Consider the following 15,830-nt stretch of genomic DNA (forward strand, 5'->3'; position numbering starts at 1 on the left):
TACTGTGTGCTACCAAAAAGTCAGGTGGAGAATTTTGCAGTGATTGAGAACAACTTACAAACCGCAGCGGACGTTGACAAGGCAAATAGTCGTTACTTGTCTGGAAAGTACTTTATTGCAAGATTTTCTTTATCACGCCATTGTGGCAACTCCTGTTAGACTCTTTCCAGGAGTCGGAACGGAATCTGCTCCAATAGGCAAAATAACATTACAAACCTTCCACCGTCACGAGACTAAGGACGTTAAAATGTAATAACTTTGATGATAAGAAATTGCACCGACAATAGAAAAACGAATATAGGGCGACTATTTATTTGTCCAGAAATAACAATTGAAAAAAAAAATTAAGTAGTTCATTCGCAGAGAGCAAGACCGAACGGGATTAGGACTCGCTGTGTCGTATTTTGCCGGTTAATACACCTCCTCGCTGCTTTTTTCCAGATGCGTTAAAAGGGTCAAGCCACAATAAGCCAGGGTATTGAGAAATTTTCCCTAACTTCTTTCTTTATTAAAACAGATATCTAGAATGCTTCAATAAAGTTTTATCTTCGCACAGTTTGAAATTATGAGCCGGGGATTACTGTGAAGAAGGCCAAATTTCACCCAAATGTGCAAGTTCGGCATTTCATCGCTGGGTTAAGTCAATGACAATTGAAATTTCATGTACTTTTCAAACACTTTAATTCTTTACTTCTTGAAGCATTTTATTGTTTTATTCCTTTGATTTACGGGACTAATCGCGAGAAATAGTATACCCAGGTCCACCATTATTTCCGCTATTATTCAGATTAATACACGCAACGTAAGGCCTATTGCCCACGACCTTAGCCACACATAACAGCCCTTCTTGACAATTTGCGAAGTTACTTTCTTGGCTGTTGCATCCTAAATAAAAAAAAGGGAAAAACAAAGAGGCATTAGATGTAATTTAATAAGATTTCCGGGGATGGAAGTACAAAAACGATTGGATATATCTAGGCAGTATTTTGGTCGTGTTATGTAACAGAATAACATCGTTTACGATACCTCGCCATCACCCTTCATCTCTAAAAATCTTTTGACCTTAATGGGAAAATAGGAAGTAGTCTAAAATTTAACATATTTATAGCCATTGATTTTGAAGAGTTCTTGGCCTGCCAAATATTTTAGTAAGTGTGAGTAACATCTCTTTGTTTCCTAAATATAAACTGCTATGAACTACAGTAATATCCTTAAAATCCCGCCTATTAATTAACGTTTACAGAAATTGAAAGGCAGCTTCGTTAATCTCAGCTTTCGCGCAACCCTGTAATTGAACATTCTTGTGATCTTTCCAGTGTTTCTTACAAGATTAAAGCAAAACGGGAAACGGCACCCAAGAGACATCATTATGGCATCCTTAATGAAAGTTTTCAAAGGGTCTTTAGAGGCATTTAGAAAACTTTAAGTGTTTATAGTTAATTTCCCACTTAGCTTTTCAAGAGATCTCAAAGTGGTTTAAATGATGGCTTCCACCCTTAGGCTGTAAGTTTTAACAATGCAAACCACTCTGCCATGATTACGAGACGTTGTGAAATCTTCTTGGTTATTATTGATGAATTTCAGATTAAGAACATTCCAGGCATCTGTAAGATGTAGTTTTCTGTTACTCATAGTCTTCTATAACCTATTCGAGGAACTACTTTGAATTGTTTTTCAGATGGAGGAACTTGACGAGTTATTAACAAATTCATCAATATCGAGGCTTACTTGTCAGTGCCACACGTGTTACACTTCGGATAAATTAAATAAAAACAGAGTTTTTTTTAATGAGTTAATTTATGCCGTTTATTTTTTTCATTCTTCGTTATAACTTCTCATATTTCGTAATCGTTTGATGGGATTTTGTGAAGATATTAGGACAGAGTGAAGAACTTTGGTCTGATCTTGGGACAAAATATCGCCTGAGGGTGAGGAATCTGACGATTTTAACTGTGTCGCAGCTAGAATTTTTTTATGGCTATCGCTTAAAATATGTAAACTCTTCATGCCTATCGGTTAACTCCATTAGATTATCCTTCATGTATTTTTCTTTTGCTTGGCAGCGTCAGGCTTAGGCCTCAAAGTTCAGAGACGAGGGCCGTCATATCGACTCGAGGCAAATACGTTCAGGTTGCAGGTTGCACGCAGCAGGAATGAGAGCTAGGAGAAAACGTCATACCACACGAATTTAAACAGACATGGAAGATATCGGCTTCTATAAAGAAGCGCCAATCGGAAGGAAGGCACCTTTTTAAGGGCGCGAATGTCAAGAACAGACAAATAAACCATCATTAGGTGTTTGGTAGGATACAGAGGTTAATGCCTTCATCAGATATATATCTTTTAAAAGGTTGAAATAGCTTGTTCAAGTCGATAGAGTTATTAAGTAAATCGCACTACTCAAGGCTAAAAAGTAATGCAGTTTTTTTAAACTTCATATCTGAGTGGGGTTCCGTTCTTGGTCAAAATGGTATGTGTTACGAGGATCGAATTATTTTTACTGAATCTGTCACGCAATCCCAGACTTTTCTAGATTTATCTATAATCTGTAATATTCCAGAGACTTCTTTCATGTGACTCAGCAGTTTCCAAAAATAGTACAACTTGTAATACGCTATAAATAGTAATAGAACATTCTAGATAACTAAAGTAAATATATAAAAGCTGGCTTGTGAGAAGTGCAAAAGAGATTTGCCCGAGGGCTTACCCTCGTGGCTTACTGACTGAACTTTTGGAAGCTATGATATGACGAGGCTATGACCTTTTGACCTTGCGATATCCGGAGATAAGAAAGAGAAGAAAAAGACGATAGCCGAGAAGGGAAGAAGATAAAGAATGCAAAGTTCACTATGAAGTCCTCCGGAAGAGTTTGTGTACACGGAAAGAAAGTCATGAATCAAGAAAGCCAAACGCTGTGGTCTTCAGTCGGCGGATGTTGGAATTGGAATTTGATCAAGACGAAGAACACTTATACGGCATGAACGATTTTAAGCCTGCTTTATGAACTGCTTAACTTAATCTCTAACTTAAGTAAATTAGGCAGTGTAAAACTAATTAAATAACAGTTAAAATGGGTAACTGCTTGTTGTTACATTTTTGTTGCGTGCCATATATTGTACTCGGGAGTCTATTTTCATATATGCTTTGTTAGCGGACATTTGTTGGTCATTCGTGCACGTAACATATGTGAAATAGTAAGGGTTTAAAAGTTGTGGCGAAGCATCCCCGCTCGAAGCACTCATTTCTGGTGTGTGCAGCCGGAACTTATTTGTCTTGTGTTCATATTACGGCCATTGTGTTAAAATTAACGGTTTGATATCCACAGTGTACACCAACAGTAGGATAACTAAGAGAAATTTTTGTTTAAAACAGCTTTCACTACAGGAACTTTGCAAACAGAGAAGCCTAAATACCATTTTAAACAAAGAACATGAAAGCTGGGCCAAGAGGAAATTCCAAGGCAATTTGTTAGCAACGCCTCTCAGTTTTCTCCCCAAATGTCTAATATCTATTACGGCATGTCTGAAGTTATTTTAAGACGTTTCTGGTTCTTTTAACAGGTACTTTTTAACGCTTCTGGTACTACAGCAGATCACTGCTAACGTTTTCATAAACGTTCAAAGTATAGTTAGTTTAGCTTTCCATTGATATTTGAAACACTTGTGATAAGATTTCATGCTTTCTTGTGATTTCTACCCTTCTCCTTAGTTTTTTCTTTCCAAGTTACATTATCACTCTGGCATGCTCATAACACGTACACGCTGTTTTTTTCAAAGAACCTCTGGTACGCCAGAAGCAGAACAATTGCCACATGGGTCTGCTGCACATGCGATTTTAAGGTGTTCGATAGGTAGCAGCTTTTCTGGTTCACACTCTTTCTCTTTCAGTTAAGCAATCCGGGTGAGTATTTATATTTTTCCTCGTGACTCTCGAAGCCCATTTATCAGATGTCTGCATAGTTTTTTTCTGAGAATATAAGTAACTATACCATGGGGATATCATTTTCATGGAGATATCATTTTCACCTACAGGTGTTGGAATAAAAGGTCATGAGTTTCATTTTCATTGATACGCAAAATCTGTAAACAACAAAAATCTCAACACATCGTAATCTTAATTTTTTTAATTCAAATTTTTGGCAGTTGATTTGGCCTTACAGCTGTAATATGGTAAAATTTTAACCGCTAACTGTAAAATTCATCACCCACTGAGACCCTTAGGCAATATCCGGCCATGCACTATCTACAAATGATGAGCGGAAAATACAAGCAAAAATTGTTTACAATAAAATTTCAAGCTATTGAAAATTGGCAAGAGGGTCTCAATGAGGTTATAATTAACTGAGCTGTAAAACTGTTGGAAATGTAGCCTTCAGGCGCTAAATTGACAAATTTTGGTTAGGGTAGACCCTTGGGCAATACCCCCCCCCCCCCCCCACGCAAAATCAAAAGTTAATGAGCTGAAAGTTGCTTGAGACCCGAAAGGACCCTCACGGTTTAAAATGCCCCACCTAATAGACAATGTAATTAAATCAATGATCCGTATGTTATAAGAATATAGATTTATGGCATTCTTTTCTGAAAAAACACAAACTGCTTCTCTTTTTCTTCTTTCATAGGAAAGTCGAGAAGAAGAAACTGCTTGCAGTAAGAAGAGAAAACAGACCATGAAGCTTGCTGGTGTTCTTTGCCTTGTTATCTGCTTGGTCTGTATCATCGGTGGCGAAGACGCAGGTATTTGTACCCTGGAATATTAGTTACGCCTTCTGTTATGTTAATATGGTCTCTAAGATCCAAAAGAGTTTTCTTCTAAATGGATCCTTTATCCCCGTACTTTCTCCGGGTTCTCCGTATAAAAAAGCACCTTCACAAAACAATATGATAAAAAAAATCCCATTACAATGACTTTTTTAAAAAACTTAAACTTGATTTTATTGTTTGGACTCTTTCGTTATGGTCTTATGACTCAATCCTGCACTTCCTTCCTGCTAGTTAATACTTTTTATTTTAAAGCTTTAAGACAAAAACAACGTAACACTGGTTTGAGTCGTGTTATGACCATATAACTTTCAAGGAGGATGTACTCGTCCAGCACAGGTTTGTAGCCATCGTAATCCCATCAAACTCACACAATATTTGAGTCCCATGTTAAAGTTTGTTTTTTCTTAAATTCCTTAAGTTGCAAGTCACCTCCATGGCTACATGAGTCATTGTTAGAAATCATTTGATAATTCTAATGGGAGATAAGGGACTAGTGATTATCATGTTTTTATTTGTGGCCTAGTTAGGTGGGGGGAGGGGGGCGAGGAGGATTGCATGATTTTGAAGGGAAATAAAGGGGTATCAGTCGTCGTCAAAGGAGTTATAATGCAGGGGGGATTATATATAACTGGCTACTATTAAGGGGGGGGGGGGAGATAAGAATATGAGACAGTGATATGGGGAATGACGGAAATTTTACCGTGACACAACCGAAATTCTCCGGTAAACCCCTCACCCTACCACTGGCGTCCTTCACTGAGCAACCGGTACCTAACTAATTCGATTTTGTACAAACCGGAAAAGGACGGCTCGTTCTCAAAATTATGTTAATGGATATAAAATTGATATGATTTAATTTTAAATTATTTCCTTTTTTCTCTCCATTAAAGTGCTACTGAAACGAAATTTTCGTATCTGAAATATTTGTTCTAACCTGTAGTTTTGAATATGCTTATCATCATGAGATAATTTGCTTTGGCCAAAAAGAAGCAAAAGATATTTTTTTTAACCGTTCAAATCAAAAATTTTACACAAAACCATGTCCGGGCCCTGGTGCCGAGCGAAATGGATTGATGACGTCACTGATTGTGTTCACTCCGATAGCGTGGTTTATTTCACTCACTGTTTGTTTGTATTCGTGGGCGAAGGAGATGGCAGATATTGAAGTTTTGTCAAGTGAATCTTCTTCTGAACGAAGCAAAGTTGTCTCCAGTAGCAAAGAGGAAGATGGTGTCGTAAAATGGGGTTGACAGGCCTACACGACTCCCAAGCGTGTGTTTAGAGTAGCCTATTCCAAGTTTAGCCCTCACGAGTATGTCTTTGAGCGACCGCCCTCTTTTGTAAGATACGAGCGGCGGATATTTGTATAGTTCGCTCAGTAGTGGTTGTGTTTCTATTAAATGCCAGTTTTTCATGAGAATTTGCTTTATGTGTGGCACTGAGTACGCACATCAGGGATTGAGTCTTTTTCGAATCGTTCGCCTTTGTAGATGTACAGCTATTTTTTTGACTGTCTCGATCGTTAAGTTGTCTTGATTGCTTTCAGCTTGCGCCATGCGCGCTGATTCGATCGTTCTACAGTTCTTAGTGTTCAGTGTTCCAGCCGCTTTGGCTCGTTTTCTTTTCTTTATTTCGGTATGAAAACGACCGATTTCACGTTCATAGAAGCACATGATCGCCTTTACTGTTTCTTGTTCCGCGTTGTTAAGGATTTGCTTTATCTCATTTTTGAAATCCTCGTCCGCTCTTATTTTGGCCCTCGCCCTATATTGTAGGGGTTCTGGGCATGTTCTGCTAGGCATTTGGTACAGAGGGATTTGTTCGTTATCCTCATACTTGCCGAGTAGATCATCTTGAGTGGCGGTGTCGTATGAGGCTTCCATGTTTTCTTCATTCTCTGAATGGCATTGCTTTGGCCCGGGGCGTTTAGTAGCCCATCTGCCGTTATAATGTCTTTCGACATTTTCTGTAGATGGTCAGGCAAGACCGCGGTTTCGATCCTAATCTTATGGATCTCGTCAGCTGCCCATTAACTAAATAGACTGGTAGAGATTCGTTCTCGGTATCAGTCGAGAATTTTGCTCCCTATCCAGGCGAACCTCTCGCAGATAGCCAAGATGCCGATGTGGCCGCCGATGAATAAGAGTAGGATAGCATTTTGCCCGAAATCCTCTTTTTCGGCCTCCCAACATGCAAACCACACTCCATACTTTTACCCTTCTTTCACAGAAGTACACAACCAGTGACGTCACAGAGCTGTTTTGGCCGCGCCAAGATGGCCGCCAATTTTGATCTCAGCCGGTCAACGTCGAATGGTTAAAAATGTACTTTCGGCTATGCGTTGGCCCAAAAAAGTACACAACGTTTGCAAATAACGTTCAAACTCTATTATTTTGCAAAAATCTCGGATATGAAAATTACGTTTCAGTAGCACTTTAAGGTCAATAGATTTTATGAGATGGAGTGTAGTTGCGATGTATATATCGTAAACGATGTTATTCTATTATCCAACACGACCAAAATGGACTGCCGAGATATTTCCAATCTTTTTGTATTTTCATCCGCAATCTTATTTAGGTGGCTCTATATAGTATTTCACAAGGCTTGGATATTATATATGCATAAATAATTTCTCCCTTGGCAATGTTTATCACACAGCACTCGGTAGAGGGTCAGTAATAAAAACTTACAGCCTTAGACTATGTATGGAAGACTCTTTCAGAATCTGACTGTTGTTGCTATGGCAACTACTGATAGAAATACTTGGCTTGCTTTTTTTACTTACCTGATATCTAGACGGTGTTTTTAGACTTCTACGCGTATTACATTTACTTATATATAAAATTTGTTGATTTTTTATAAGAGCTAGAAAAAAGAAAAATCCTATCCATGTGTCAATTTTCCAAAAAAAATTCCCCGTCTTAAACGTGCTCAATGGTTGGGTTTCAGGTGACGTCACAAGCTTTGCTGAAGTTAGTGTCCGCCATGTTGGTGTCCCTCGGGTGTCAAATTTATGAATAATTAGTCGATTTCTATAGTGAAGCCCTCTCTCTTATCGCCGTATTATTTCGCCAACTACATGAATATCCAGACAGAAAAAAGCGATAAAAGTATCCGGCATTCATCTTGAGGTATCCCAGTGCTCTCTGAGTATGCCGAAAGCTTAGAGAGTTGGAAGGAAAGGTGTTTGCAAAAGATCTCGGTCATTGGGGTTGACCCTGCAAGCATACCAGCCGAGAAGTTCAGTCCAAAATGCTTGCCTCCTGTGGAAGCGTCGGACTTGCTGAGTTACCTCGTTCTTGAGACCAGCTTCTCCACCAAGAAGCAGTTCAAGGCGTTCAAGAGTCTAGAGGCGTTTAATCAAATGGTGTCGGGATTTGTAACCTCAGTTGTAGGCAAAGTAATCGCCGGCAAGTATGCCGTGAGAGCACGAGTTTGGCATTCACAGCATATGAATGATCCTTTAGTGAACATTTGGGTCATTTCCGAAAACGATGGGACTATTTTTTCAGCCCATTGCTTGGGATGCAAAGCTGGACTGGCTGAGTCATGCTGACATATCGCAAGTGTTTTATTTATGTTTGAGGCAACTACTAGAATTCATGGCAAGCTCGCTGGGTGTCACGAAAACTCAGACACCGAAAACTCAGGTCCCTCGAAGCATAGTTCGTAGAGGGGACTGGTTAGGAAACGCGGCAAACTTCAAAGAGCCGGCCTATTGTCTGTCCTCTGAGCTTCGCTTGAACGTCACGTGACCAATGACCCTGCACAGAACCAAAACAACATGGAGGACATGAACGACTTATTTTTCTTCGGCGACGATTTTGATGCCATATTGGAAACTTTGGAAAACGAGGAAGAATTACAAGAGCACTTTGTCGAAGCAGCTGACTCTGTACGTCTTTCAGAAGCCTTTAAAACGTTATTTTCGCCCAAAAACTTTGTAGTTATTGATGCCCTTAGCAATGGCATCGGTCGTAGTAGAACAATATTTTTTTTTTTACTGAAAGTCTTTCGATTTTTCGGTTCAATATGAAGAGGGAATTGTTTGCGAGTTGTGCCAAAAGAAATGTAAGACTAAGGCTGGATTAAAAAGACAAGACAATAAAGCATAAGGAGGAACAAGCGCGGTGAAATCAACCGACTCAAGAAGCCAAATTCACTGCTAAAGACTTCGAAGCGTTATCAATGAAAGCACGAGATAAAAAAATTGAAAGAAAATCTACCCTCAAAGCGTAAAAGAAGAGCTACGAAGATATACGATTGCCTGGGATGAAGAAAAAATGAACTTCTCAGAAGAAGAATCCATGTATATGCGTTTGGTTAAAACTGAAAATGCAGAACAATTCTACTCGAAGTACTATTCAAGAATAGGCCTCAATTCAACAAAGATTTTTGTGGGGTTGTCAAGTAATGCGGCAACATTGCTTAGTACCAAAGTGGCTGATTGTTTGATAGCTCACAGCAAACAGAAAGATGAATCACCAAATCCCAATATCCCTAATAAACTCTGTAATAGAGAAATGGCAGGGTTACAATATATTGGAGGATATGTACTGCACAAGCTTTATAGCAAGGTGAACAATGTATATAATCCCACAGCACATACTGAACAAACAGCTTCAATACTGAAAGCTGGCAAAGCAGAAGATTTGCATGTTGCAGGGAGTCAAAAACTAATTTCATCTTTAAACCGAGGTGGACTTTGGGTTATTTCTAAACAAGCTCAAACAGTTTTTAAGAGAATAGAACATAATTTTAGGATTCTGACCTCAGGAAGTCTCCAGCTGAAGATTGACAATGTTAAGATAGAATCCAAATCAGCTTGTGATGTTCAATTGGTCTAAGCATATAACACCATGTTGTTGGACTCAGACATAGTGGTAGATAACAGCATTGCAAAAGATGTTTTGGACAGCATTATTCATTCACCAAAAAGGAGCAAAGAGATGCTCCTTTTTGGTGACTTCAACTGTTGTTTTATGTCTAGTCACCGAAATGACTCCGATTGTAAACAACTTAAATCGCTATTCAGGAGTTTAAATATCAAGCAGCTAATCGACCAACCCACAAGGATTACTAAAAACTCTAAGTCACTTATTGATTTAGTCGCTGTCAGTTGCCCGCAAAATGTGTGTGAGTCGGGGGTAGTTTCCACTCATTTAAGTGACCATGAACTGGTTCATCGTGTGCGTAAATTAAACTGGAAAAGAGCACCTTCCCAAGTCAAGACCTTCCGAAATTATGCGCATTTCAATGTTGACGCTTTTCGCAAAGACCTGAAGGGTGTTACCTGGAACTCTGCTCCTGGTCCCGATGGACCTGCCATTGTTAATGATCTCTGGCATGACTTTAAGCAAAAATTTGTCACGATTGCTGATCGTCATGCACCACTGACGCAGCGCCGCGTGCGCGGCATTGACAATTGTCCCTGGCTAAACAAGAGCATAAAGGTGACTATGCACCAGCGTAATTATTCTCACAAAAAAGCAATCAAGAGTAATGCCTCAGAAGATTGGGCAAACTACCGCCATTTTCGCAATCGTGTGACAAATGAAATAAGGTCAGCGAAAGCGTCTTACAATAAACGGCTCATCGAGGAAAGTGGTGGCGATTACAGATTGTTTTGGAAGACGATGAAGAAAATCCTACCGGGTGAAAAGAAAGCTACTTCTCCGAACATCAAAGTAGACGGCGCTATCTCTTCTGACAAACATTGCATTGCCAACGCATTTAACAAGTTTTTCGCATCTGCAGCAAGCAAATTGATGGCCACCTTACGGAAAACTTGTGGTCATAAACAACGTTATTCCGTTACTCCTGCCTGTCAGTATCCGCCGTTTAATTTTCTTGAGATCTCTGGGGAGTTTGTTATGTCTCAACTACGTAGCCTGAAATCTGGGAAGGCCGTGGGTTTGGACCGCATACCGGCTCGCCTGTTAAAAGATTCTGCGGACATTGTAGCTAAGCCTGTGGCGTTTATTATCAACACCTCGTTGCGTACTGCCCAAGTTCCTAGTGATTGGAAATCCGCACGGGTCATTCCACTTTTTAAGAAAGGAAAGGCTGATGAGATGGACAATTATCGCTCGATTTCCATTTTACCTGTTTTATCTAAGGTTTTAGAACGGGCTGTACATATCCAACTCTACCAATATCTCCAGCAAAACAAGATTTTGAGCCCTTATCAGTGCGGGTTTCGGAAGTATCACTCGACAGAATTCGCTGCTCTTAGTTTTTCTGATAATATTCGAAGGAACATGGATCAAGGTCAATTAACTGGTGCTGTGTTTATTGACCTTCGCAAAGCTTTTGACACTGTGAATCATGCGGTACTTCTGGACAAGCTTTCCAATTTGGGGATTTTGGATAAAGAGCATGGCTGGTTTACGGATTACCTGTCGAACCGCACCCAAGTTGTAGAGTTTCAAGGGGTGACTTCTACTTCAGAAGCCGTCTCTACTGGAGTGCCTCAGGGTTCTATTCTCGGGCCACTATTGTTTATTCTACACATTAATGATTTACAGGAAGTAGTGTCCGATTGCAATATTCTGATGTGCGCCGATGACACTGTTCTATACTGTTCATCCTCTCAAGCCTCTGTAATTCAAGACAAGCTGAATGCTGAACTGTCTAAAATTGATGACTGGCTTTCTTTTAATAGTCTGTTTGTAAATGTAACAAAAACTGAAGCTATGCTTTTCGGAACCGCCCCTAGACTATCTGCTGTTAACTCCTTTTCTATTATTTTAAATAACAATATAATTAAGCGAGTTTTTCATTTTACTTATCTAGGTATAGTTTTTGATGACCGCCTTAGCTGGAATGAGCAAATAAAGCACCTAATTTCGAAGGCGGGAAAACGCATAGGAATGCTCGGCAGGCTTCGTAGAAGCCTTTCTAGAGAGAGTGCAAATGTAGTGTATTGTAGTCTAATTAGGCCTACTTTAGAGTACTGTGTATGTGTGTGGGGCTGTTGCGGGGAAGGTCGTAAACAAGACCTTGAAGCCCTCCAAAACCGGGCTGCTAGGATAGTGGCTAAAGCTGTGCGCAGCAAGCAGGCAATGGACGTTCTGAAATGGCCCACGTTGGAGGAGCGCCGACGTAAATCTGTCTTTAAACTCGTTAAGAAATGCCTGCAAGGTCAATGTCCCCAGTATTTTAAACAATATTTTAAACGTAATAATACAATCCATGCGCGTGCTACTAGACAAAGCAACCTCTTACATCCGCCTGCTGTGAGAACTGAGATTGCAAAAAGATCCTTCTATTATTATGGTTGCACTCTTTTTAACGAACTATCTTAATGATATTTCGTGTTATACATCTTTTAATCTTTTACTTGTAAATAGTTCTCTATTTATATTATTTCCTGTTTTAGTGTAATGTTTTAATGTTGTTGCTCAGGGCTCCCATTGATAACAGACAGCTTTTTGCGTCTGAAGGGGCTACCCTGAGCCTTATAAATTAATAAAGGTTTTCACTTCACTTCACTATATGTTACTGTACGGTGTTTTTTACTGGCCAAAGATGTTACACAGAAACACAAAATTCAATGTAAACAAATGAAGACAGAAACACTACGAAAGGAAATTTGTAGAGCCAGCAAAGAACAAGAAAGGCAGATATAGTTAGAATTAAGAGCCTGCCACAATTTGTCAATAAGTAATTTATTACAAAGATTAATTTGGTAGCTACAACCTGCAACATATTAAATATTACTCATTATTGATTATTGTATAGACAAAATGAGTATAAAGGCTATATGGTTAAAGTATCTAACATAGAGTAACTTATTTATTTTCAGCCAGTCTTCTCGCCAATTCTTGTATTCTGCGTTTCGCGGCGCCAGTAGCTTCCAGATTCCAATTCCTTTACTTCTCCTACACGTTCCACAGCCAAATACTGAAAAATTTTCACCTGGCATTATGTCCACTGACTTGATTAATGTTTTTAGCTATATTTTGAAGGTAAGATGTCGCTCGATCACGAAGAAAATCCAAAAACTTAAACGCTACGTGACTGTCGAAACAAGCCCGCGGCGCCATTTTGGATTTATGTGTGCAGGGTCATTGTCACGTGACCTCGATAAAATCGAACAATAACCTATCCGACTGAAGTTTGCCGCGTTTCCTAACCAGTCTCCTCTACTAACTATGCTCGAAGTGTTCTCCAAGCTTTCGAAGTGCTCCATAATTCGATAGTGCATAGCATAAAGCATGAACCAATTTTTTTTATAATATAACCGGTGGAACAATGCAACAAATCCGACGCGAAAGACGGAAAACAATATCAAGAGTGTTTCTTCAGTGAAGCGAATCGTGACGGCGCTGATGCCGAGTCTTCTTTCGCGTTGTTTTTCTCTTTCTGCCTCATTTAAGAACTCTTGCCCAAGGGTCGCAAAATTGTCTTCGTTTTGGGACTGGTGGGCCGAGTCTCTGTTTGTATCCATTATTATCGCGAAATATTTAAGAATTTTAACAGAGCGACAACAAGGATCTGTGCAACGAAGTACAAAAAGGTAAACAAACGTCCCTTTCGGCTCGTCAAAATCACGCCACATTTTAATACTTTGATGTTGGAGCGAGCGCATTTGATCCCGTTAACTGTGAATGAAAAGTTCAAAATTAACGGGAAAAATGGAGGTAAATCTAAGCTAAATGAAGTCTTGTGTCACTCTAAAATGTTTTAATACTCAACCATCGGACGATTTTGCGAAACGTGCAACTTGCGGCCTTGCTTTTGCTGCTTCAGTTGGATCAAGACCCAAAAGGTCAAAATACACGCGGGATTACCAGGAGTGATCATGAGTCGAGTTTATCTCCTGAATTTTCGAGGAGTCTGAGTTTTCGGGGTCTGAGGTCTGAGGTCTGAGTTTTCGGGGTGTGAGTTTTCGTGACACCCCAAGCTTACTTGCACTCAGGTAAAAATAATGCTCATGGATTTTGCCGACATAGGTCAATGAAGTGCCGTATGCGAGGGCTAAAAACATCGATTTCTCATCGGCTAAGAAGCTCAAAGAAAAGCTCGACCAAAAAATCGAGGATCTACAACAGCCGCAAGCCTCGAACCATACAACAACTTCTAGTTCCTCCTGTTCTTCCCCTTGATTTGTGATGATCTTAGGTATAGCGCATTAGATCATATATATAATGAATTTTGCGCTATAGAGATAATAAAATTATTAAATTATTATAAGAAAAAATCCTTAGTCTTTACGCTTTCCACTTTTGCTCGAACAGCCAACAATAATGCATAAAACCATCCCTTCTTTCTCACATGAACTCTTCGTTAGATACGGTTTGTTTACGCTCGAGGGACACCAAGATGGCGGATATTAACCGTTGCTAAGGTATTGGTCACGTGGGTGAAACCCAAGGATAGGCTCTTTTGGATCATTCTAAGACCATTGTTTTTCGTGACGTCATCAAATCAGAAATTCTTCAAGTTACGGTAATGCGCATGCTCACGTTTCGCTTTTTTCGCACGTTCTAGTTGATAACTACCATAAATACTGCGAATTGATTCCTCAGTTTAAACAAGTCAGGAGAAGACGAAAGAAGTCCAAGCTTAAACACATTTCTAGGCGTTTTTCGGTGAAATAGGATGGCGGTAAGTGGAACGCGCCTCGCGATAAAAGTTTCGCCGCCGTGTTTGTTATGATTTTTTTTCCTCATTTTTCAAATGGTCACTCGGTTGCGCCATTCGTACCCACGCGCGCCGAAAAAATTTTATAGAGCCACCTTAAATTACATGTAATTCCCTTTGGTTTTCAATCAGTCTTTTAGTGTGCAACAGCCAAGAAAGTGACTCCGTAAATTGTCAAGATGAAGAATTATGTATCGTCGTGGTCGGAAGACCTGACGTTACATGTCTGTCATTGAGGGGAAATAATAATGGACCTGGGTATACAATTCCTCGCGACAAGTTCCGTAAATCAAAAGAATAAAACACTTTAGGGCGACTTTTTGAATCGACCGAGTGAAAATCAAAAAATGTGGCACATAGTCGAAAAATTGAAAATCTTCATATTTTGTAGTGAACATGGAAACATGGTAAAGTTTTTTTTTCTACAGACTTGCTCCTTTATCCTAGCAAATTCACGAAAACTGAAACGATCGTCGGTATCGGTAAAATGGCGGAAATGAGTGCCTGAGTAGAGGAAAATAAACTTTGCTCATGAAAAATGCAAAAGAATGCAAGCTGGTACCAGTTTTATAAATTTGTAAAGGAAGGATAGAGGTATGGTTTGAGCCTAAAATGGAACCATTTCATTTAATTTGGAGCTCACGGAACGCTTTTGAAAATCACCAATATTTGACAAGTCAAATATTGCATTTCGTAGCAAATTTCAATTATCTCATAATCGGTCTAGGTTACGATCATGATAAATGGAAATAGTTTTGTTTTGAAAGATATAAAAATTAGTTTAGGGCTTTTCATTTCTGCTCGGAAAAACCATGCTGTTCTTTGTGAAAATCGCAACACTGGCATTTATGTCACGACATGATTTAATTAGGTACCTTGTGGTTAACTGCGTAATTGGAAGCACATTTAGAAGTTAGCACCGTGTTCGATCAGGAAACCAATACAATAAGCTAGCCTTGTATATCTAACGACCACAGATTGATTTTTTATCCCTGCTTTCCTTTTAAATTCTCACCCATTTTCTCAGAGCTTCATTGTGAAAATGAAAGTGGACTATTCAGTCATTTGTACTAGTAGGTCGAATGTTCTTTGCCGAAGACGTCGAAGACGGGAAGTAATCCGATACTACATGGAAGCATTTATGTCTTTAAATCTAACTTATCTTTTGTAATACTAAGAGTGCAAGCTGAGTACACCGGAATTCCAGATTCTTTGTCGAACATTGTTCCATAGTGGGTTCCATCTTCCTTATAATCTTTTTGACAGATTTCTTTTATGAAGAAGTTCGTTGGACTTTGCAAACCCTCTGGTGGAACACTTCCTACAAAGTTTTTGGTGAAACATATATTCCCTTTACCACCGTAAACAGCTTTTCAGTTGTATTCAGTTATTCTGAAGACTTTTTTCACACTTTCGTCGCAG

The 15,830-nt window shown here is 39.4% G+C and overlaps 1 protein-coding gene across 1 annotated transcript in view; it reads left to right on the forward strand.

Annotated features, from left to right (window-relative positions):
• LOC148730355 (uncharacterized) overlaps window positions 1-12,067 on the forward strand; it is a 15,243-nt gene extending 3,176 nt beyond the window's left edge. Inside the window, exons 2-3 of the mRNA XM_088761779.1 lie at window positions 4,619-4,733; window positions 9,870-12,067. Of these exons, the coding sequence (XP_088617905.1) occupies window positions 4,619-4,733; window positions 9,870-12,067 (2,313 nt within the window). The remainder of the gene's footprint in view (window positions 1-4,618; window positions 4,734-9,869) is intronic.
• Window positions 12,068-15,830: the final 3,763 nt, after the last annotated feature.

The sequence above is a fragment of the Stylophora pistillata genome, chromosome 5 (assembly GCF_964205215.1).
Source record: "Stylophora pistillata chromosome 5, jaStyPist1.2, whole genome shotgun sequence".
NCBI classification, from domain to species: domain Eukaryota; kingdom Metazoa; phylum Cnidaria; class Anthozoa; order Scleractinia; family Pocilloporidae; genus Stylophora; species Stylophora pistillata.